This window comes from Gopherus evgoodei, chromosome 4 (assembly GCF_007399415.2).
Source record: "Gopherus evgoodei ecotype Sinaloan lineage chromosome 4, rGopEvg1_v1.p, whole genome shotgun sequence".
Classification (NCBI taxonomy): domain Eukaryota; kingdom Metazoa; phylum Chordata; order Testudines; family Testudinidae; genus Gopherus; species Gopherus evgoodei.
The window spans coordinates 66477235-66499945 of NC_044325.1; the positions used below are offsets into that span (position 1 = coordinate 66477235).

General features: G+C 41.6%; 1 protein-coding gene across 1 annotated transcript in view; it reads left to right on the forward strand.

Moving 5' to 3' along the window:
* The first annotated feature begins 10 nt into the window (after positions 1–10).
* Positions 11–22711, forward strand: part of GANC (glucosidase alpha, neutral C) — a 50818-nt gene continuing 28117 nt past the window's right edge. Inside the window, 10 exon segments of the mRNA XM_030559569.1 lie at positions 11–223; positions 1427–1671; positions 7485–7547; positions 8975–9083; positions 11696–11798; positions 11801–11822; positions 12395–12577; positions 13873–13921; positions 19929–19995; positions 22215–22311. Coding sequence (XP_030415429.1) covers positions 1643–1671; positions 7485–7547; positions 8975–9083; positions 11696–11798; positions 11801–11822; positions 12395–12577; positions 13873–13921; positions 19929–19995; positions 22215–22311 — 722 coding nt within the window. The 5' untranslated portion in view covers positions 11–223; positions 1427–1642.

The following is a 22711-nucleotide window of genomic DNA, read 5'->3' on the forward strand; positions in this document are numbered from 1 at the left end:
AACCTTGCGGGGCAGAGAGATGGCGTCACTCTTGGAGCCGGTTGTGGTGGTGGGCGGAGGTGACATCATCTTGTTGCATCATCCCGGTGATGTCGTGACAGAACTTCACCTCATTGTATTGTGACATGAGGCCATCACAGTGCTATCCTTACACCAGAACGTCATCAATGAGCTACTCTATCATGTCAGGTGTCTAAATTGATACAGACATACACGCTGACAGGTATTTTGAAATAAATTATCCAAATAATTGAAACTGGCATGAATATATAGTGTTTTGACATAAAACATGCAGACGTTTAAAATAACGTGTGTAGAATTTTTATATACAGAAGTTCCCTAGGCGTAAGAATCTTATAATGCTGCATCCAATGCTGATACACATATTTTATCAGGACAATAATGCACAGCAGATTGTGAGTTTTCAGCTGATACCTCACAATGCACGTCTTGTACAAAATTTATAGTTTTGTAAAAAGAGTGAACATTGTGCTATAGACAGTCCCTTTCATTTAATTGTGGCACATGATGAGGCAATGTAAAAGTTAATCTAACTACACAATCTAAAAATAGGTTGTGCAGGTTTTATCATCATACTTTTCCAGCCTTTGTCAGATTGTATGGGGGCATAGCATTGACACATTTATTTACTTTTATTAGATTTCACTAAACAGTGCCTGGTTTCCTACTTTACAAAGAACAACAAAGCTTAATAATAAGTTAAAATATTAAATCTCCATATGTCGGTCTGTTTACAGAAAATGGTCTCCAAAAGAGTAAGGATTGCAGTTTTAGTTGTCTTAGAGTGAGGAGATGAAATCTAACTTTAGATCCCATTATGAGGCTTTTGATTACATCAGAAACTGTCATAGGAGTCAGTCAAACCATTAAAAGGTGGGAGAAATTTGCCAATCACCACCACATTTTCTTTTTTTAAAGTATAAACCTGATCCAGGGAACTGAGTCTAACCCAGGTCAGTGATGACCAAACTTGTTACACTCTGAAAGAGGTTTTGTGGCTTATATGAAATGAATTGTTGGTAGGGACACAGTCCATTTCCTAGTGAACAAGTGACCACATTATAAGAACTACTACCAAATATGGAACTCACTGGTAATCACAGTAGAGATACTAATAACTGAATGATCATGTGAACTCAATTCCCATCTGACTGTAAAGGAGGGACCTCTAGGGCAGGCAGGAAAAGTTTGCCTCTAGTGTAATTGCTCTATAAATAAATTGTGGGTTTGCCCATAGGATTGTCAGCTACCATTCTGGTGATACTGCCAGCACTTAAATAAAAAATGCAGGCTTGTAGATGTTTGCCAGCTGTTTGTTTTCCAAATACCTTCTCCATCCCCACCCTGACAGCAATTCTCTGGGCATCACACTAATAAACATGTCACGCCATATTGTCCTTTGCAGTTAATCTTTACAAGCAAATTGGCATTCCGACCAACCGCTGACTAAAGAAGAACTCAATTTCCCAGAGTCCTTTCAGAGACGGTGGAGTCAAACGTTGTCATTGGCTGAAGGCTTCCCTCTGTGATTGGTACTGCAGGATCAGTAGTGAAGGTGAGGAGAGATTTACGGACAGACAGATCAAGTCAGAGCACTGTAGTACAAAAAACACTGAGTTTAATGGAACCAGCTAAGGAAGAAGAAAGCAGGTAAAACACAAATAATTGTGCGATTGCTACGTACACATCTGAGCTGACAGGATAGTGCTTGGCTGAGGAGGAAGGGAGAGAGGGGAGAGAAGAGAATGAGTGTGCTAGAAGAAAGTGCCTCATTTTCAATTTTACTTTGCAAACAACGGCTGTCATCATTTGAGGACATTGTTTCTTTAACATACAATAAGAAAAGTTATGGATCAAATATTTACAAAATAATATTGATAAGGCACTGAAAATAGCAGGCAAACATTAGCAAACAACGTAAGGAGAAACTTGACACTTAGATTGGTAAAAGCCTACTTTTTTCCATGTTGATGTCTAAATATATTGAATATGTATAAAGTATGTTTGGTAATGAAATTGGTCCACTTTCATGGAATTGACACATAGAATGGTACAGCTCTTGCCCTAGTAGTTTACAATCCAATTTTATATGATACCCCATTTCGTCATATTACAAAGAATGAGAAATGGAAGGATGGAAAAGGTCAAGGGTGACAGCAATCAGATTAGGCATGTGCATCTTTAGGTGCTTAATTTTAACTTTTGAGTGCTTGACTTTGGAACCTAAAGAATGTTCTTTTAACGTGTATTTTGTATGTAATTTCCTAAGTTATTTGTTTTGGTTTTTTTTTTAAAGGAAAAAGGTAAAAACAAATTTTGTTGTGCGCAGCTGTGTAGTGAGGCAGACTGGCCTCCCTCTTGCCCCAAGAGGGAGGAACCCTTACATCAGGGGTTCTCAAAGTGGGGGTCTTGACCCATCAAGGGGTCACAAGGTTACTCTGTAGGTGGTCTCAAGCTATCATCCTCTGCCCCCAAAGCCTGCTTTGCTGCCAGCATTTATAATAGCATTTAATATAAAAAATGATATATTTAATTTATATGGGGGAGTCAGACTCAGAGGCTTGCTGTATGAAAGGGGTCACCAGTACAAATGTTTGAGAACCATTGCCTTACACTTTTCCTGGTGGGCACAGCTAACCCAACCCCACCTCCCTTGCAGGAAGTGCAGGGGTGAAGCAGGAAGTATAAGAGTAGAGCCCTGCAGCTCAGTTACAGACAGATATCCTTACTAGAGTGGTGAATCCTCAGTAAGGTCCAGGACCAGCCACACAGTAAACCGGCACCCTACAGTCCCAGGAAATGGAAGGCACTAAGGAGATACCAGAGGAAGGGCTGTGAGCCAGTCTGGCAGCAACAGAGCAGTGTTAGCAGAAGTGGGTGGGAAGTAGCACAGGGAAACCAGATTTGGGTACAGTTGTGCTGTCAGGACATGATGCAGCAATTTTATGTTCCCTTGCTGACACCATGGTGGGATCACGGGCCATGGCTAGGGCACTGGGCTGGACCTGGTGGAGCAGGATGCACAAAGCTCTCCCTATCCCCCAGTTGCTGGCCCCCACGTGAGACTTGCTGCATCCTCACCTTAGACCAGGAGGCCTGCCCCGGGCTATTGTTGATTTCCTCCACCAGGAGGCCGAGGACTATAGATTTGCTTGCTTATGCCCAGACTCTTGTTGCTTGCCCCAGCCAGGAGGCTGTGGGCCATACTCAGCATGCACTCAGGAGGCCTGAGCCCTATTCCATCCAGTGGCCCGGGCTATCAGCTGACAGGCTGAGTGCTGGGTCCTCCACTGGAGATTGGAAGTACAGAGTGGGCAGTGCCGCAACCACAAATCAGGCCTCCCCAACAACATGCAGCTGACCTACTGACTCATCCACACACCGCCCGAAGCGAGCGCCTTGACCCAACCCTTGCAAGCTGGAAGAATCTTTCCCTCATGCATCACCATCAGGGTTTGAACCAGAACAAATTAGTATATACTTCTACCACTTGAGCTAAAGAAATAAGGGTTAGACTATCAAAGGGGACTTAGATGTTCCAGATCCTAGGGCTCTGCCTCCCAATGGAATTTACAGGGCCAGGCCTGGCTTAGGTGCCCATGTCTTCTGTGAGGACAGTCAGGCAGACTGGGGATTTACAAAAAGCCAGCAAGGGGATTTACAAAAGCCAGCAAGGAGTCACTGAAGCTATCCAGCAGTAACACACAGAGGAAAGCAGTGGGGCTAAGACCCATGTCCATAAAGGGACTTAAGCATCAACCTACCACAGATCTAGGCCTTTGGTACCCAACTAACAGGGCAGAGGAAGAAGCCTACTGCCACTGAGGATTCACAGCTGCGAGCCTTCTCCTGGAGATAGGCACAGAAGCTCTTTCTCAGGGCAAGGGGGAAGATGGGGGATGGACAGAGACCAGCCCTCACCTGGTTATAGCCAATAGGTCACTCACCTGGGATATAGGAAACTTGGATTCAAGTCTGTGCTCTAAAACAGGCAGAGGGAGGATTCAAATCTGGATCTTCTACATCCTAGATGAGTGCCCTAACCACAGGGTATACAAACACACCTACTAGCCTGAAAAATTCCTGACCTCATCTCAGCTTTCATTTGTGGGGTTATGAGTGCTCTGAGCATGCCTACAGGATCTGGCTCCACCGGGAGATAAGTGGGGAAAGTCTAGTTTGAGAAACCTCCTGGGGTTTAGGCGTGAGCTTGGGTGCTAAGCGGCTCTGCTGTGTCAAGACACAAACAGTTTTGTGTACGCCCACCAGCAGAAGTTTAGGCCCCTGCAGGTTTAGGTGGCAGCTGCTTGGTAGTCAATGGTGCCTAAATTTTGGATTTAGGCACCCAATTAAACAGTTACATCCCTGAATCCCTTTGTGAATCTAGTCCTACAATAGCTGGCAGCAGAAGATGACTTCTTGGCAGGAAGGAAATGATCTGCCAGGCCTGAAAGTGTTTGGAAGGAGAGCAGCTGGGGGGCAGGGGAGAGATGGATTGTTTGGGCCATTTCCTGAGTCTGCAGGGGGTGTTAATGGGGGAATCTCAGGCCAAGCTCTTCCCCCACACCCCTAATACAGCTGCTGTAGCAGCTTCTGGAGATTTAATTGCCAGTAAAGTATGTGCTGCCTCCACCTGCTTTGGTGGTGGCATGAGCCTGGCACTTCAGAATGGTTGTGTTATTTTGACATGCTGCCAGAATTTTCCCTGAGGAATGAGAGCAAGAGAAGAGAAATGGTGATTTTCTAAAGTTTACATCTCAGCAAAGCCTGAATATTTAATGGCTATCATGGAGCATCAGACCATAGAGGGGGGGCCCTTGCCCCCTCTCAGAGACTACAGCCCTTCACCTTCTGGGAGGCAAGGCCTAGCAGCTTAAGTCAATTGTCCAGGGCCATAGTCTCAGATACTAGCACCTTGTATTCATTGTATCTGGCAATAGTGCTTAACTCCTCAAGCAGTCACCACAACCCATAGTATGTGCTGGAAAGGGTAGGACCCAAGCTCACCCTACTCTGCCAAGTCCAACCCAGGGCCCTGTAGAACCAATAGTGCTGATTTCAGATTCAGGGTCCTATCTCAACAAACAAATTCACTAGGCCACTTCCTACTCTTGGTTCCAGCTCCAGCAGTTCCCCCACAGGCCGTAGCCACCTGTCTCCAGTTGATTGGGGTCCTGCAGTGGACTCAGTGTGTTGAGCCTTTACAATCTAGGGAATTCCTAGCAGAACTCACAGCCTGCATCCACTCACCTCCTCAGTCAGGCCATACTGAGCTGAGCCGCTTCCTTTTATACCCTACTACCAGCTGGAGCATGCTCAGCAAGGGTGAGAAGGTGTGGCCTCTTGAGCCCCCAGTGAGTAGTTAACCCCTGCTGGGCCAGTATGGGGTTAGTACACCCCATCATAATGGGACAAAGAAAAAGCACTTCTCTACCCTGAGGTTTCTCTCCCTGTGGAAATCCAAAGACTACTGCAAAAAATGGAAGTGTTCAGACTTCTCAAAGGTCAAAAGAATCTTTTATAATGAAAAATTTTAAGCAGCCTAAATACAGAGGTCACTGCCAGTTCTCTCAGATTAATTAATACATTTGCCATTGTATTTGTTTATTTCAACCAGCAGTTAGGACTTGATTCAGGAATCACTTGTCGTTCTCCGGCCTCTATTATTATGTAGTAGGTCAGATTTGATCATAATGGTCCCCTCTGATTTACAATGTATGCATCCATGAATTGACTATAATATTGTTTATGATCAGGCCATAGTTGCATATATTGCATCTATCTGCAATTTTATATGTTGTATGTATAAGCATGGCCATCCTGAGTCAGACCAATGGTCCATTTAGCCCAGTATCCTGTCTCTAGCAATGTCTATTACTTGAATTTCCAGGGGAGTGTACAGAACAGGGCGGTTGAAGTGATTCATCCCTGTTTTCCCCTCCCAGCTTTTAGCAGTCAGTGGTTTAGGCTCATCTCGAGTATGTGGTTGCATCCCGGACCATCTTGGCTAATAGCTATTGATGGACCTATCCTACTTAAATTAATCTAATTATTTTTTGAACCCAGTTATACTTTTGGCCATCACATCATATAGCAATGAGTTCCACAGGTTAATTGTGCATTGCATGAAAAAATACTTCCTCTTATTTGTATTAAACCTGCTGCCTACTCTTTTTATCAGGTGCCCCTGATTTTTATACTGTGGAAAAGGAAAATAATTCTACTTTTTTCCACACTATTCATAGACCTCGGTCATATTCCCCCTTAATTGTCTCTTTTTTAAGCTAAGTAACTCTAATCTTTTAGCTTCTCCTTGTATGGAAGCCATTCCATACCCCTGATCTTTCTTGTTGCCCTTTTCTGAATCTTTTCCTGTTCCACTAAATCCTTTTTGAGATGGGGTGACCAAACTGGACACAGTATTCAAAAAGTGGTCATACCATGTATTCAAATACTGGCATTATGATATTTTGTCTTATTTTCTATCCCTTTCCTAATATTTCCTAGGATTCTGTTAGTCCTTTTGACCACTGCTATGCACTGAGCTGACATTTTTCAGATAACTACCTGAATTTGTTGGATGTATGTTTTATAAGTGGCAGTTATTACATATTGACAACAAATGAGATAAATCTGTTGGAAGATGTAAGGCGCTTCTGTTTTTAGAATGGTTCGAACTACTGGCCTTATTTTCCCCTGGGTAACTAACGTAGGTATTTAGTTATTAATTAGCCATTAATTAAAGGACAGTACTTAATTACTAGCATCTATTTTTCTGAATTCTTTGGGCTCAGCTACGATACTTTAGAGGGCTGACTCACACAACCAAGTTGTGTTGTCTGGAAACTTTTGGCCTGTTCTTCAAAGGGTTGATCATCTGTGAGTGAGAGTTGCATATGCTCAGTACCTACTAGGATCAGACCCACTATGCCTTTGGGAAGACTATTTACTTCCAGAGATAATGGGGAAGCACACAATGGCTGAGCAGTCGAATTTTATTATATCTCTTTAACAGGCATAGCCCACACTCCCCTCACCCTGCTAGCTGTAAGGGAGGCAAGAGAAGGCATTCCTGAGTTTCTCCCTCTCCATTCCCACCTCTAGAAGTGGACCATGAACTGAATTACTGAGACTGTCCTAGGACAACTAACCTCAAACTGCAGGACTCCCAAGTAGTTATTTGTGCTAATAGTCAGCTCTTTTAGTCACTGGTTTAATGATTTTTGTCTAAATATCAAGGTATTTAGTGGAAATCATTTAGTACTCAAAACCATAAGAATAATTCATTTATTTCAGTACAAAAGCTCAAAATGGTTCAGTTCCAATACTCTTTGCATTTCAATATTATGTGAACTGTAAGCATTTTCTTTAATCCCCCCTGCTCTTGTGCAGAGTCTGTCATTATATGATAATGTAGCAGGTGTTCAGAAAACAGAGTTCTTAAAACGTTCTGTTTTCTTTAGTGTTCAAGATGAGGCTGTGGACAAAAGGAACTTTAAGAACTGCAACCATATTGCTTTCTACAGGTAAGGATGTGGGCTCCAACCTACGTGTATTTTTCACACACAGCATGATTGATTTATTTCATTATATTACATAGACATCTATAACAAGAATTCTAAATAAGGGAGGTGGTGGTGTTTTTTTAAAGCCAACAATATTGAAGTTAAAAAAAAAAGTTACAGTTCATAATCATACCTTAGTTTAAAGCAACCAAAAAATACACAAAGTTTGAGAATGAATATGACTTTAAAGGAGAACTTTCCACTCAACAGCAATACCATTTTTGGAAATTAGTATATTCTAAATAGAATGGGATCAGACTGAAATCTCAAATGCAGGATCATGTCATCCTCCCCCCAAATTCCAGAAAAGTCTGAATTTGAATCTCTGTATTTTAACAAGCACCTATACTATTTACATTTGGATAAGATTGTAGGGGACTTGTTTTCTGGTTATTGTTCTTCTGTGACCCAAAATGGCAGAAATCTCACAGAGATCAATTACTCTCCTGAGATTTCTGCCCTTTGGGACCAAAGTTTTATAAGACTAACTCAGAGGATTTCATTGGTGCTGAACCTGAACTATAGCCATAGTTTAACATAAAACCTGAACTCCGTGCCCTATTATTCTGATGCTATTACTCCAAATATAAACATTCCCTTCTCCTGTATCTACCTGGAATACATTTTCCAACTATTATCTGATTTTATGTGAAGAAAATAAGTAACTCTCTCTAGTTGTACTCATTAGCCAATTCAACATCTGACTAAGGTTTTAATCTTAAATGTTTGTTTCTCTTCTGCAGCGAATTCCATCCTAATTGCCTAATTATGCACAGCAGGATAGCTTTTCTTGATTAGTAGTTTTTATATTAGTTCCCCTCTTGGTCATGCTTTTAAAGACACCATTTTTAAATGAGTCTATATTTCTACACAGTATTCTAACCTATACAAAATACAGATAGATCATATATACATACACACAAGGGAATTGCTTCACCCACCAGTGAAATGCAGTAGCTATTTAACTACCTGCAGGAAGAAGTTAAGGAGGCAGAATATGATTGCCTAACTTGGAATTTGGCCAGCGCACTTGGGTTAACCCTATTATTGCAAAAACAGTTGTACTGATATTTTTAGTGATTATGAACTAAAAAAACTCTCTTTTGTAACTCATACACATGATATATTTATAAACTTTTCAGGACAGGAACCATGTCTTTATCTTTGTACAGCATCTGACACAGCAGGAACCTAGTCCTGGTCAGGGCTTCCAGGTGCTATAAATAATTAATAATAATTCTTAACATAGCAAAAAAATAGCAAGTATATGAAAGATGCAAGAGAGAGTTATCTGACTCAGTAAACAATTCCTATTTAATGTAGTATTCCCTAACATCATGTAAACCATGACATTTATTGAAGCCAACAACAATTCTCTGTCTTTGCAGGCGTCAGAAACTTCTGCTTCCTGGGAAGTCCTTGTATCAAGCATTGTTGGATTCAGTTACATTATGCAATGATAGTGTCAAACTCCAAATAGTTAGTGAGAAGAATAAGGTGAGATCTCACACACTAAGGGAGGCAATGGTAAAAGAAGAGTCTGTGAACTGGGAAACTGAGTCCTTTCTCTACTGACTCTCTTTAAAATTAAACTAGGGCCGCTCCAGGCACTAGCAACCCAAGTCAGTGCTTGGGGCGGCAAGCCGTGGGGGGGTGCTCTGCTGGTTGCTGCGAGGGCGGCAGGCAGGTTGCCTTTGGCAGCATGCCTGCAGAGGGTCTGCTGGCCCCGTGGCTTCGGGGGAGCTCCCACAGGCCGCCGCCAAATCCGGGGGACCGGGGACCTCCCGCAGGCAAGCCGCCGAAGGCAGCCTGCTTGCCGTGCTTGGAGCGGCAAAATACTTAGAGCCGCCCCTGAATGAGACTGATAATATTTGCCCACATTTATAAAGTCATTTGAGATCCTTGGATGCTGGTAGTTCTGTGATATAAAGCAAAATATTATCATCACAAAGGTGTCCTTGATTTTAGATAATTTATATGACTATAAAGAGAGGCACCTTTAAAGAAATTAATGTTATTTTTATTTTTTAGCTTCAGTGACAATACAAAAAAGCTAAACAGACATCTTTTTACCTGAGAAAGGTTTTTAGATTTAAGGCTTTCTCCCCCACTCTAAAATAACAAATTTAAGTCAGCCCTACTGGAGTAAGAACAAGGTGGTTTCCTTGTGTGCTGTAGTGCATACCAATTGAAAAACTTTAGCTATCATGATAACTCCTGTAGTTTTCAAAATAATAATTTTGCATCCTATAACACTTTGTCTGGAAATTTTCTCTCTCAAGATTTCAGAAATAAGGAAGTTAAATGAGCAAAGGCATTTGCTATCTCACGGTCCTAGTGATTTCCTATACAAAAGATCCAGGATCAGCCTAATTCAGCCTCTCACACTAATAGGAGCATAAATCTAATCTTTTAAATTAGCATTGTAAACTCTTAGGGTGAGGAACAGCCTTACAAGAATCCCTACAGTCTGATAGAAGGAATGTGTGATAAGGCTTTATGGAAATATAGTGTTTTTATATATATCTCTCTCTACATATATATATAACATAACTAGAATTGTTTTATGCTACATATGCCATGTAACAGATCTGTGTAAAGGTCGTGATCTACTGAATCTATTAATTCTATATGTATGCATGTATAATTTTTGTAGTCAAAGTTATGAATATTGGCTGTAGTGAAGCAGTTGGTCAGCTTCCTGAGAAAAGACTATTCTCAGTGCCCAGTCAAGAAACACTTAATCCAACAATGAACTTGGAGACACCAATCCACATCTGGGCTTTCCCAGGAATGTGGCTTGGCTGGTAAGGAACTCAGTCATACATGGACATGTGACTTGTCCAGGTGACTCCAAACCTCCATTTTGTAGCTGGACTTTGCATAGGAGAGAGGAGGGGGTCTCCACCCACAAGAGAAAGTCTATTTAAGCCCAGGGATGACCTCTCTATTTTGGCTTCAGCTGGCTAAAGAGAGAGCCTCTCCACCCCTAAAAATACCTGAAAGAAACTGGAACAAAGTACAGTGACTGCAAGCGGTGTGAGTGATTGCTCGACGCAGACTGAAAAGAGATTAGTCTGTAAAAGGAATCATTCTGGAACTGCTGAGGATTTTGTCTGTATTCAGTTGGATTAGACATAGACTGGTGTGTTTTACTTTATTTTACTTGGTAATTCACTTTGTTCTGTCTATCACTACTTGGAATCACTTAAATCCTACTTTCTGTATTTAATAAGTCACTTTTTACTTATTAATTAACTCAGTATGTATTAATATCTGGGGGGACCAAACAGCTGTGCATATCTCTCTATCAGTGTTACAGAGGGTGAACAATTCACGAGTTTACCCTGTATAAGCTTTATACAGGGTAAAATGGATTTATTTGGGTTTTAAACCACATTGGGAGTTGGGCATCTGAGTGTTAAGACAAGAACACTTCTATAAGCTACTTTCAATTAAGTTTGCAGCTGTGGGGCAAGTAATTTCAGACCTGGGTCTGTGCTGGAGCAGACAGGCATGTCTAGCTCAGCAAGACAGGGTGCTGGGGTCCTGAGCTGGCAAGAAAGCAGGGACAGAAGCAGTCTTGGCATATCACTTGTCAGTTCCCAAAGGAGTTTCTGTGGTCTAACCCATCACAGTGGTGTAGTCGAGCAGGGTCTGTTCACAGCTGATTGCTTTGAAATACTGGTAGTGATTTTAAGTGATTCCAAGTAGTGACAGACAGAACACAGTGAATTACCAAGTAAAATAAAATAAAACATGCCAGTCTATGTCTAATCCAACTGAATGGAGACAATTTCCTGAAAAATGCTAAACAAAGCCTCCGGCTTGGCTTTTTGTAAATAATTCAGTCCAGTTTCACTTACAAACTAAGAGTATTTGTTTCTTAAAAACAGTGAAATATACCTATCTGGTGAAAATTCAAATGCATGGTGACTGTGTGCAGTTTTGGGCCTACTAAACTATGCTGGATCAGAAGGCAGACAGATTTTTTTCAGAAAATAAATGTCTGATGATATGAGATCCAGAATTTCTGAATTCAAATATAAATTGATGCCTTTATCACAGTGTAGTATTAGCTGCTACTGTACCTATTTGTTTATTCCCAGGTTCCTCTCCTAGTGGAAATTTATGCAATAGACGGCAACATTTTCAGGCTTAAAATTAATGAGATATCTCCTCTCAAATCAAGGTATGAAGTCCCTGATGTTCTCATAAAGAACCTACCACTCAGAGGTAAGCTCTGGAAGGTGATATAGTCTCTTAATTGCTTATACCCCTTTCCCATCAACTGTGTGTTCTCATCCCTCTTATTTGAGTACAGTTGTATTTACCGTTATGAATATCAGGAACTTACAGGAATAGAAAAAAAGCAATTGGCTTATGAAGGTGAGTTTGTGCCCAACGATAAATGTTGCATATTGAAGAAGATGATATAGCCTCATATGTGAAATCTGTAACTATATGAGCCAGCCAGAAGGTGGGCTAGACCTTAGTATGCATCATTTTGACCTAATGTGTTGTCTATTTGTATTGAGAAAATAAAAACTATTGAGAATGTTGAAGGAAACTTTGTAGCCAGCTATTGCACTGTTCAGTCTGTGGGCCAGATCCAGGAGTCCTCAGTGCTTACTCAGAACCTACAGTTATTTAAGAGAATGGAGTTTTGCTTCAAGAGCAGTTTCAAGATTTGGCCTTATGTTACACAATTATCCTTAAATTATCTTTTGTCTAATTTGTTGTTTATCTACAATTATCTAAAACCTATGGAAATCCATTACCTTTTTTTTTTTTTTTTAATTTACCAGGCTCTCTATAGCCCAGAAGGAAACAGGTATTCTGGTATTGACATGTGCCAATGAGGACTGCAAGCTTCACATCACAGCAAATCCATTCCAGATAGAACTAGAGTCCAAGGGTGAGACTGTACTGAGTGTGAACACCAATGGCCTGTTGTACTTCGAGCATCTACAGCCGCCACCCCAAAACAGGTGTGATATTTCCTATATCCCACAGTGCAGTGTCTGTGATGCTGCTGAAAATAAACCAACAAGAATTCAGATCAGCAAAAATACGCAGTGCCACCATTTGTAATGCTACTATCTATATGCAATACTCTTGGCTCTGACTTACTCCCTGTGAGACCCCACTGAAGTCAGGACAGAATTTGATCCTGTGAGGCCACATCCATCCTATCTCTGATTGAGGGCACCCCAAACATTGAAGCCTGGATTCTCCCTTTGCTCACTCAGCGAGAGCAGTGGTTCTTACCAGGGGTATGTGTACCTTTGGGGGTACGTAGAAGTCTTCCAGGGGGTACATCAGCTGATCTAGATATTTACCTAGTTTTATTATAGGCTACATGAAAAGCACTAGCGAAATCAGTACTAAAATTTCATACAGACAGTGACTTGTTTATATTGTTCTGTATACCAGGGATGGCCAAACTGTGGCTCTGCGTAAAAGTACAGCTCTTGGAGTCCCTCACAACCTCTCCTGTCCATTCTTCACCTACCAGACTGTTTGGGGGGAGCTTGGAGCTTCTGACTTGCGGCAGGGTGGTGGGGCTCAGGGCTTCTGCCCAGCAGGGAGGGGGCTCTCGGGGCTTCAGCCTCTTTATCCTATTTATGGGCCAATTCTATGAGATGCTGAGCACCCTTAATTCCCCTTGACTTTACTGGGGAGTTGAGGTTGCCCACTATCTCATTTGATCAGGTCCCTAATTTTATCTACTCATCCTCATTATAGCTAAACCTGCTCTTTATGAAGACATCATTCATCATATAGCTGCAATATTTAGCACTCCACCCCTGTTGCAAAATACTGGAAGAATGAGGGGAAATAAAGCAGGGGAAATGGGAATTGTGGGGCCATTCCACAGAGCTGAGAAAGCAATGTGGTAGGTAGCTCTACTCTAGGGAAAATAATTACTTGTAATTGACAGAGAGCACTCTGCATGACAGAACACACAAAAATATCTAATCTGAAAATCATCTGTGTGGGGATAAAGAGGGGAAAATTCTGACATTATTAGAAGTGACTGTAAAAACCCCAGGAACCAGTTGAACAGAATAACCCAAACTAGCTCTGGTTTGGAAAGAAGATCACTGTAAGAAATTAAATACCAAAATCACTTGTCAACTACACAGATCTCCATGCACGATTGCTTTTCAGAAAAGGTGAAAGCTAAAAGTTCCAGATATTGTAGGAGGGTTGCAGTTTTTAAAGTTTTCTATCTGAAATCCTCTCAATTAACTGGTTATTTCTGCTTATTTGTTTTCAGTAGCAAAACTACAGCACAAAAGAAAGAGGATGCATCAATTGACTCCTCTCAGGTAATCCAAGCTTGGTTTGATTCTGACATTAGTACCCTGTGGGAAGGATGGATCAGTTGTCATGATTACAAACTCTGTGTTTGTATGGCATGGGCTCGTGTTATGACAGGGGTTTCCGAACAGCCAAACTGAGGCCACACTGCCAACTTGCCAGGAGCCTGAGGCCCATATTTCACCTGTATAAAATTGTGTTAAATAGGCCAAAGGCATATTCTCAGGCACATACGTCCCTAGTACTGTTGCAGGATTCTCTTTGAAGAGAGACCTAGTGCTGGCAGTGGATAAAAACACACATCTTTTTCTGAGTAGGCTGTTTTAGTGCAATGTGTGTAGATGGCTGTTTGCTCCACCATGTTGTAATAATTGACAAGAGGAGAGGCTAGAGGAAGTTCCACCTGTATTGTAACTTGGAACCCATTCCAGGTCAACCTTAGATGTGGACTAATAAGAGTGCTCCTAGGATGTCATAGGAGGGTGTGACATTACCCAGAGTACAAATCTGGACTGATGAACAGTTGTGTCCCTCTATTTTCCAACTTGGGGTGTCTTTTATACTGCTTTGCTGTGGCAGCTACCACTCTTGGTCTTCTCACACACAGCCTCCAGCATGTAAATCAGTCCCACCTATATTGTATGAGTGATTTGTCCAGCCACTCTTGAATCAAACTGCAGAGCAACGCCAGCAAATTTCCAGTCTCAGACTTACCCCAGAAATGTGCATCTCCTGGACAATACACGCTCATGTGAAGTCTGTCATTTATTAATAGAAAATGATATGCCCAAATCTTATTACCCCAAATGGAGTTTCCCAAACATACTGGTTTAGGTAAAACAACAAAACAAATTTATTAACTACAGAAAGATAGATTTTAGGTGATTGCAAATAATAAGGAATAAGTCAGAAATGGTTACAAGGAAATAAAAGGTAAAATGCAACTAACACCTAACTTAACAAGGTAAGTGAATACAAAGCAAAAGTCTCTCACCACATGTGCCAGCAGCCTTACTGGCTGAACCTCTTTCAGTCAGGATCTCTTCCCCAGTCCAATGATACCTCCTTTGTTTTTCAGGTGTTGATGATGCAGTGGGTAGAGAGCAAGGGAGAGATGATCTCCCCTTATAGCCTCTTCTCTTGTGCAACAGTCATCTCCAGTTGAAATTCAGTAGACAGAAAGTCTGTGAGGAGAGGAACCTCAGGATGCTTCTTTGTCAAAATGTAGGGGTTTTTTTTAGCCCACATCCCCTCTTCTGCCAAAGAGTGGCCACTCAGGTGATGGTCCACTTAATCTCATTGACACCTGGCCGAGGCATTGGCTAGCCTTTTGTCTCTGGGGAACTGGTTTGTGACTGTCCTCCAGAACATGTTAGAACCTATCTTAATATCATGCAGTAGAATCTTACAACTATATATATACAATGTTGTCTTGGTGAAATATGCATGGCAATAATCAGCAAAGCATGAGCTTTCAAATGATACCTTACAAAGTATGCTTTGTACAAGATGTATCATAGTCTTGTAAAAGGGGTGAGCATAAGGGAACAGACTGTCACAGAGGGCAAGCTTATTTTATGCTGAAGTCACTGTGAAAAAGAAAACCAGAAAGAATATTACAAAAAGATTAAATTCAAGGAGATTGGATAGTAGGGCACAGGGCTCAAGAATTGAAGGAGGCATTAACAAGCTCAAGACTCCTATAAGGGTTGGAGATTCTCAGAGGCTTATCCATTGCCTGGCTTGTCCTGGGAGCTCAGGATCAAATATGCCAAAATAGTATCTGTATTGCTTTGTGAATTTTCAAGATCTTTTTGTGCAGTACCAAGTCAAGTGTTGTCCTTCTATAAGGCATTTGACTTGGTACTGCACATTTTGATTAAAAAATTAGAATGTAAAATTAACTTGACACACATTATAGACTCATAGACTCTAGGACTGGAAGGGACCTCGAGAGGTCATCGAGTCCAGTCCCCTGCCCTCATGGCAGGACCAAATACTGTCTAGACCATCCCCGATAGACATTTATCTAACCTACTCTTAAATATCTCCAGCGATGGAGATTCCACAACTTCCCTAGGCAATCTATTCCAGTGTTTAACTACCCTGACAGTTAGGAACTTTTTCCTAATGTCCAACCTAAATCTCCCTTGCTGCAGTTTAAGCCCATTGCTTCTTGTTCTATCATTGGAGGCTAAGGTGAACAACTTTTCTCCCTCCTCCTGATGACACCCTTTTAGATACCTGAAAACTGCTATCATGTCCCCTCTCAGTCTTCTCTTTTCCAAACTAAACAAACCCAATTCCTTCAGCCTTCCTTCATAGGTCATGTTCTCAAGACCTTTAATCATTCTTGTTGCTCTTCTCTGGACCCTCTCCAATTTCTCCACATCTTTCCTGAAATGCGGCGCCCAGAACTGGACATAATACTCCAGTTGAGGCCTAACCAGCGCAGAGTAAAGCGGAAGAATGACTTCTCGTGTCTTGTTTACAACACACCTGTTAATGCATCCCAGAATCACGTTTGCTTTTTTTGCAACAGTATCACACTGTTGACTCATATTAAGCTTGTGGTCCACTATGACCCCTAGATCTCTTTCTGCCATACTCCTTCCTAGACAGTCTCTTCCCATTCTGTATGTGTGAAACTGATTGTTCCTTCCTAAGTGGAGCACTTTGCATTTATCTTTATTGAACTTCATCCTGTTTACCTCAGACCATTTCTCCAACTTGTCCAGATCATTTTGAATTTTGACCCTGTCCTCCAAAGCAGTTGCAATCCCTCCCAGTTTGGTATCGTCCGCAAACTTAATAAGCGTACTTTCTATGCCAACATCTAAATCGTTGATGAAGATATTGAGCAGAACCGGTCCCAAAACAGACCCCTGCGGAACCCCACTTGTTATACCTTTCCAGCAGGATTGGGAGCCATTAACAACTACTCTCTGAGTACGGTTATCCAGCCAGTTATGCACCCACCTTATAGTAGCCCCATCTAAATTGTACTTTCCTAGCTTATCTATAAGAATATCATGCGAGACCGTATCAAATGCCTTACTAAAGTCTAGGTATATCACATCCACCGCTTCTCCCTTATCCACAAGGCTCGTTATCCTATCAAAGAACGCTATCAGATTAGTTTGACATGATTTGTTCTTTACAAATCCATGCTGGCTATTCCCTATTACCTTACCACCTTCCAAGTGTTTGCAGATGATTTCTTTGATTACCTGCTCCATTATCTTCCCTGGCACAGAAGTTAAACTAACTGGTCTGTAGTTTCCTGGGTTGTTTTTATTTCCCTTTTTATAGATGGGCACTATATTTGCCCCCTTCCAGTCTTCTGGAATCTCCCCCGTCTCCCATGATTTCCCAAAGATAATAGCTAGAGGCTCAGATACCTCTTCCATTAACTCCTTGAGTATTCTAGGATGCATTTCATCAGGCCCTGGTGACTTGCAGGCATCTAACTTTTCTAAGTAATTTTTTACTTGCTCTTTCCTTATTTTCTCTTCTAAACCTACCCTCTTCCCGTAAGCATTCACTATACTAGACATTCCTTCAGACTTCTCAGTGAAGACTGAAACAAAGAAGTCATTAAGCATCTCTGCCATTTCCAAGTCTCCCGTTACTGTTACCCCCTCCTCATTGAGCAGTGGGCCTACCCTGTCCTTAGTCTTCCTCTTGCTTCTAATGTATTGATAAAAAGTCTTCTTGTTTCCCTTTATTCCTATAGCTAGTTTGAGTTCATTTTGTGCCTTTGCTTGTCTAATCTTGCCTCTGCATTCCTGTGTTATTTGCCTATATTCATCCTTCGTGATCTGACCTAGTTTCCATTTTTTATATGACGCCTTTTTATTTTGTAGGTCACGCAAGATCGCAAGGGTAAGCCAAGGTGGTCTTTTGCCACATTTTCTATCTTTCCTAACCATCGGAATAACTTGCTTTTGGGCCCTTAATAGCGTCCCTTTGAAAAACTGCCAACTTTCCTCAGCTGCTTTTCCCCTCAGTCTTAATTCCCATGGGACCTTGCCTATCAGCTCTCTGAGCTTACCAAAATCCGCCTTCCTGAAATCCATTGTCTCTATTCTGCTGTACTCCCTTCTACCTTTCCTTAGAATTGCAAATTCTATGATTTCATGATCACTTTCACCCAAGCTTCCTTCTACTTTCAAATTCTCAACAAGTTCCTCCCTATTGGTTAAAATCAAGTCTAGAACAGCTTCCCCCCTAGTAGCTTTTTCAACTTTCTGAAATAAAAAGTTGTCTGCAATGCAGTCCAGGAACTTATTGGATAGTCTGTGCCCCGCGGTGTTATTTTCCCAACATATATCTGGGTAGTTGAAGTCCCCCATCACCACCAAAATCTTGGGCTTTGGATGATTTTGTTAGTTGTTTGAAAAAAGCCTCATCCACCTCTTCTGCCTGATTAGGTGGCCTGTAGTAGACTCCCAGCACGACATCACCCGTGTTTTTTACCCCTTTTAGCCTAACCCAGAGACTCTCCACCCTTCCGTCTCCTATGTCCATCTCCACCTCAGTCCAAGTGTGTACATTTTTAATATATAAGGCAACACCTCCTCCCTTTTTCCCCTGTCTATCCTTCCTGAGCAAACTATACCCATCCACACCAACATTCCAGTCGTGTGTATTATCCCACCAAGTTTCAGTAATGCCAATAATGTCATAGTTGTATTTATTTATTAGCACTTCCAGTTCTTCCTGCTTATTACCCATACTTCTTGCATTGCATTAAATGGCTTAAAAGCTGGCTAGGAGGTCTCAAAATGTAACTGTAAATGGGAAATTGTGATCAAGCAGCTGTGTTTCCAGTGGGTTCCTGCAAGGCTAGGTTCTTGACTCTACATTATTTAATGACCTGACCTTCAGTGACCTGGAAGAAAACCTCAGGTCATCACCAGTAAAGTTTGCAGATGATGCATAAATTGAGGAAGTGGCAAATAATGAAGAGGGGAGGTCACTGGATCAGAGCAATCTGGATCACTTGGTAAACGGGGCACAAGCAAACTACGTGTTTTTCATACGGCTAAATGTATATATATATAGGAACAAAGAACATAAGCAATATTTAGAGGATGGTGGACTCCATCCAGGGAAGCAGTGACTCTGAAAAAGATTTGGGGTGGGAGTATGGTGGATAATCAGCTGAACATGAGCTCCCAGTGTGATGGTATGGCCCAAGATGCTAATGCAATCCTGGAGATGCATAAACAGGAGGATCTTGCATAGGAGCTCAGAGGTTATTTTACCCCTATGTCTGGCACTGGCATGACTACTACTGGAATACTGTGTCCAGTTTTGGTGTCCATAATTCAAGACAAATAAACGGGAGAGGATTCAGAGAGGAGCCACAAGAATGATTAAAGGATTAGAAAACATGTCTTATAGTGATAGATAAGCTAGATTGTCCTCTTTGAGTCTAACAAGGAACAAGTTAAGGTGGTGACTTGATTAGTCTGCAAGTATGTAGACAGGGAACAAATATTTAACAGGCTTTTCAATCTAGCAGAGAAAGATATAACACGATCCAATGGCTTGAAGCTGAAGTTAGACAAATTCAGACAGGTAATAAGGTGGACATTTTAAACAATGAGAATAATTAACCATTGGAACAATTTACTGAGGGTTGCAGTGGATGTTTTTGTTTTTTTTTTTAAAGCTATGCTCAAGGCATTATTTCAGAGAAGTTCTATGGCCTGTGTTGCATCAGGAGCTCAGGTTAGATGATTACAATTGTCCCTTCTGGCCTTGGAATCTATGCTGCTCTTTTGTGCTGCAGCAGAGGACGGTAGTGTTCCACCAGAGCATCTGTTCTTCAAGGTTCACAGGCCTGGCCCAAACCAAGTGTTTTTTGGTCTATGTTCCACCTACATTCAACAACATATCAAGTAAATAATGCATCTCAAGAGAATACATGTGTATCACTCATAAATAAAATGTTCTGTAAACAAGCACAGTTGGCTAAGTTAGATTTGCCTATTTTTATACATGTAGGAAAATCAAGAGGATCTGGGTCTCTGGCAGGAGGAATTTGGCAGTTTTTTAGACATCAAAGCTAATGGTAAGATTAAGCCTAAAATTGAAAACAACTTTACCAGTTTGCATAATTATGTGCTCATCCATATTTCTATCTGCATTTGTGTTTAACTACTTAATGGTTATTCATCTCACTCTTTCTCCTACTGGAAGGCTCAAAGGGTACATTAATAATAAATATGACAAATGGACTATAGACCTTTCTAGGTCACTAGTTCAATTCCAGACTAAATTAGTAATGAACAAATTCATAACAACCTGTTGTGTTCTACATGAAATGAATGGGTTAACTCAATCCATTTCCTAATGGGCCAGGCTCTGCATGACATAAAACATTATCACATAAGTCTTTATCACACTGGGCACTAAGTTAGCAGACCCAGTAGAGAGGCTGACAATTGTTTGGGCCTGCAATGCAATCCACAAAGGTATTTAGGTGCCTAAGTCCTATTTTTAGGCACCACTGTGATTCACAAAACTCTCACTCAGCTGCCACCTATCCCTGTAGATGCCTAAGTCTTCACCTCTGGGCATGCATGCTGCAGCCTCTTCCTAGGTGCCCGTATGCCTATCTTCTGCCTGAGCATGCACACTGCTGCCTCATGATAGGTGTCCAGGTGTTTGGCTCCTGTGTAAGCCCCAGAGCAATTCACAAACTGAGAAAGAGAGACATTCAGCTGTCTAAGTCCCATACAGGAGCCCAGATCCAGTAGGCATGCTCAGAAACTGCAGAATTGGGCCCTGCCGCTGAGTTCACACAAAACAGCTGGCAGGGAGGGGAAGAAGAGGAAGGGTAGCTCCCTTATAACTGTTAGCCTGGTGGATAGGGTACTCACCCAGGCTATGGCTAACCTCTGGTTCAAGCTCCCCTTTATCCTGTGAGGGGGAGAAGGAATTTGAACAGGATCAGCCCCCTCTGTGGGAAGGGTCCTAGGCAATGGAATATTCTGATATAGGGCTCCTTCAGTCTTGCCTGTTTAAGTTGTTCCACTTTAATTGAACAATTATATATAAATTGGGCCAGAGAAAGAGTTAGAATGACTGTATTGCCTAGTGCTTAGAACACTCACCTGTATGTGGACAATCCCTGGTCAAATTCCTTCTCTCGCTTAGGAGGAGAGGGAACTCAAACCAGGGGTCTTTTACATCCTGAGTGAGCACCTTATCTACTAGCAAAAGGTTGCAAGGGAGATCCTGCACCCAGCTGTTTTGTTGTGGGCCCCACACATGACTTACAGGGATAAATACCTATCTTCCTGGTTTGTGGATTACCAGCAGGGCAAGGCACATCCCTGCAGCCCAGACTTAGGTGCCTATCTCCATGAGAGGGGCAGGACTTAGGACAGCCCCCACCTTTGGCCTCATCTCCCATTGGCTAGGTTAGGCAACTCCCCACCTACCACACTGGTTTGTGGATTGCAGTCTAAGGTGCCTCTCTCTCATTCACTGTGTAGGATCCCGGGCTCCTAACTCATGCTTTGTGGATTGCAGTGTTCTTCCTGTGATTTGCCAGGCCCTTAAAATTTAGGAGCCATGATGCTCAGCATCACAATGTCTAAGTCTTTTTGTGGATCTGGGCCATGGAAACTAAATTGCTGTAACATCCCTTCTATAAAAGTTGTCTAGGTGATGGTTGAGAAGGCACACAGGTGGCACAGCATGGGGAAGCTCTCACTCCTGTTGCCTGTGCTGTACCTGTTCTGTGGACACAAAGAGAATTTCAGTCTCCAGGACCTGCAACCCAAAATCTTTCAAAGGCACAAAGATCAATATACAATGATTTTGTTTGGTTGGCTAAAGCTCTTCTAAGAAGTGATTAAAGTCCCATATCTTATTAGAGAGACCAGACATCTCGATTTTGTCAGGACTGTCCCAATATTTACTTGTTTGTCCCGTGTCCTGATCAATGTTTGGTCAGGACATAAAACTGTTTTATTACATAATAAAGAATAGTTTGATAAAAATAAAGTAACCTGCAAGTTTTGGCATTTTTTACTATAAATTCATTCTTTTTGCCCTTCATGATTTGATCAAAATTTATAAACAACAAATTTACAAACAAGTACCCCTAGAAAACTTTCCCATATAGTAGGTATATAATAATGGAGGTGAATCTCAAATCAAGTTTGAAGCAATAGGTAAACAGAACATTTTTATAATTAGTATGTTCTGATCTATTTCTTAAAGTTAGGCCATGATAAGAGCAGAACTCAGGGCTGTTGTATTTTAATACTGTTCCTACAGGTCCCAGTTCCATAGGCTTGGATTTTTCTTTGCATGGATGTGAACATGTCTATGGAATACCAGAGCATGCAGAAACACTTCTCCTCAAAAACACCAGGTAAAAGAGTGGCAGATTTGCTTCTAAAGAGGGCTGTAACTCTGATTTTGGGGATAATTAGGCGGGGTAGCACATCTGAAACGTGAAGATCCAACGGGAACAAGTGCCAGTGATCTTTGTCCTGATGTCACCTTTGAACATTTAGATTTGCACAACAGTTTAACTGAGCACACCGGATTGTTGTTTGGATGGCCATTGCAAGTCATAACAGACATATTAGTGGTATGATGTGAGGAAATCCAAGACTGAATGAGCACAAGGAGTGGTTAGTGCAGCTTAGGTGTTAAGTGGATTGGTGAATAATTAAATAAAACTTTTTAAGTCCTGTAATGGAGAAACCATAAAGTTTTCCAGATGATTTAATTCAAACAAGGCCTGAGATGTGTATGACATATATCAG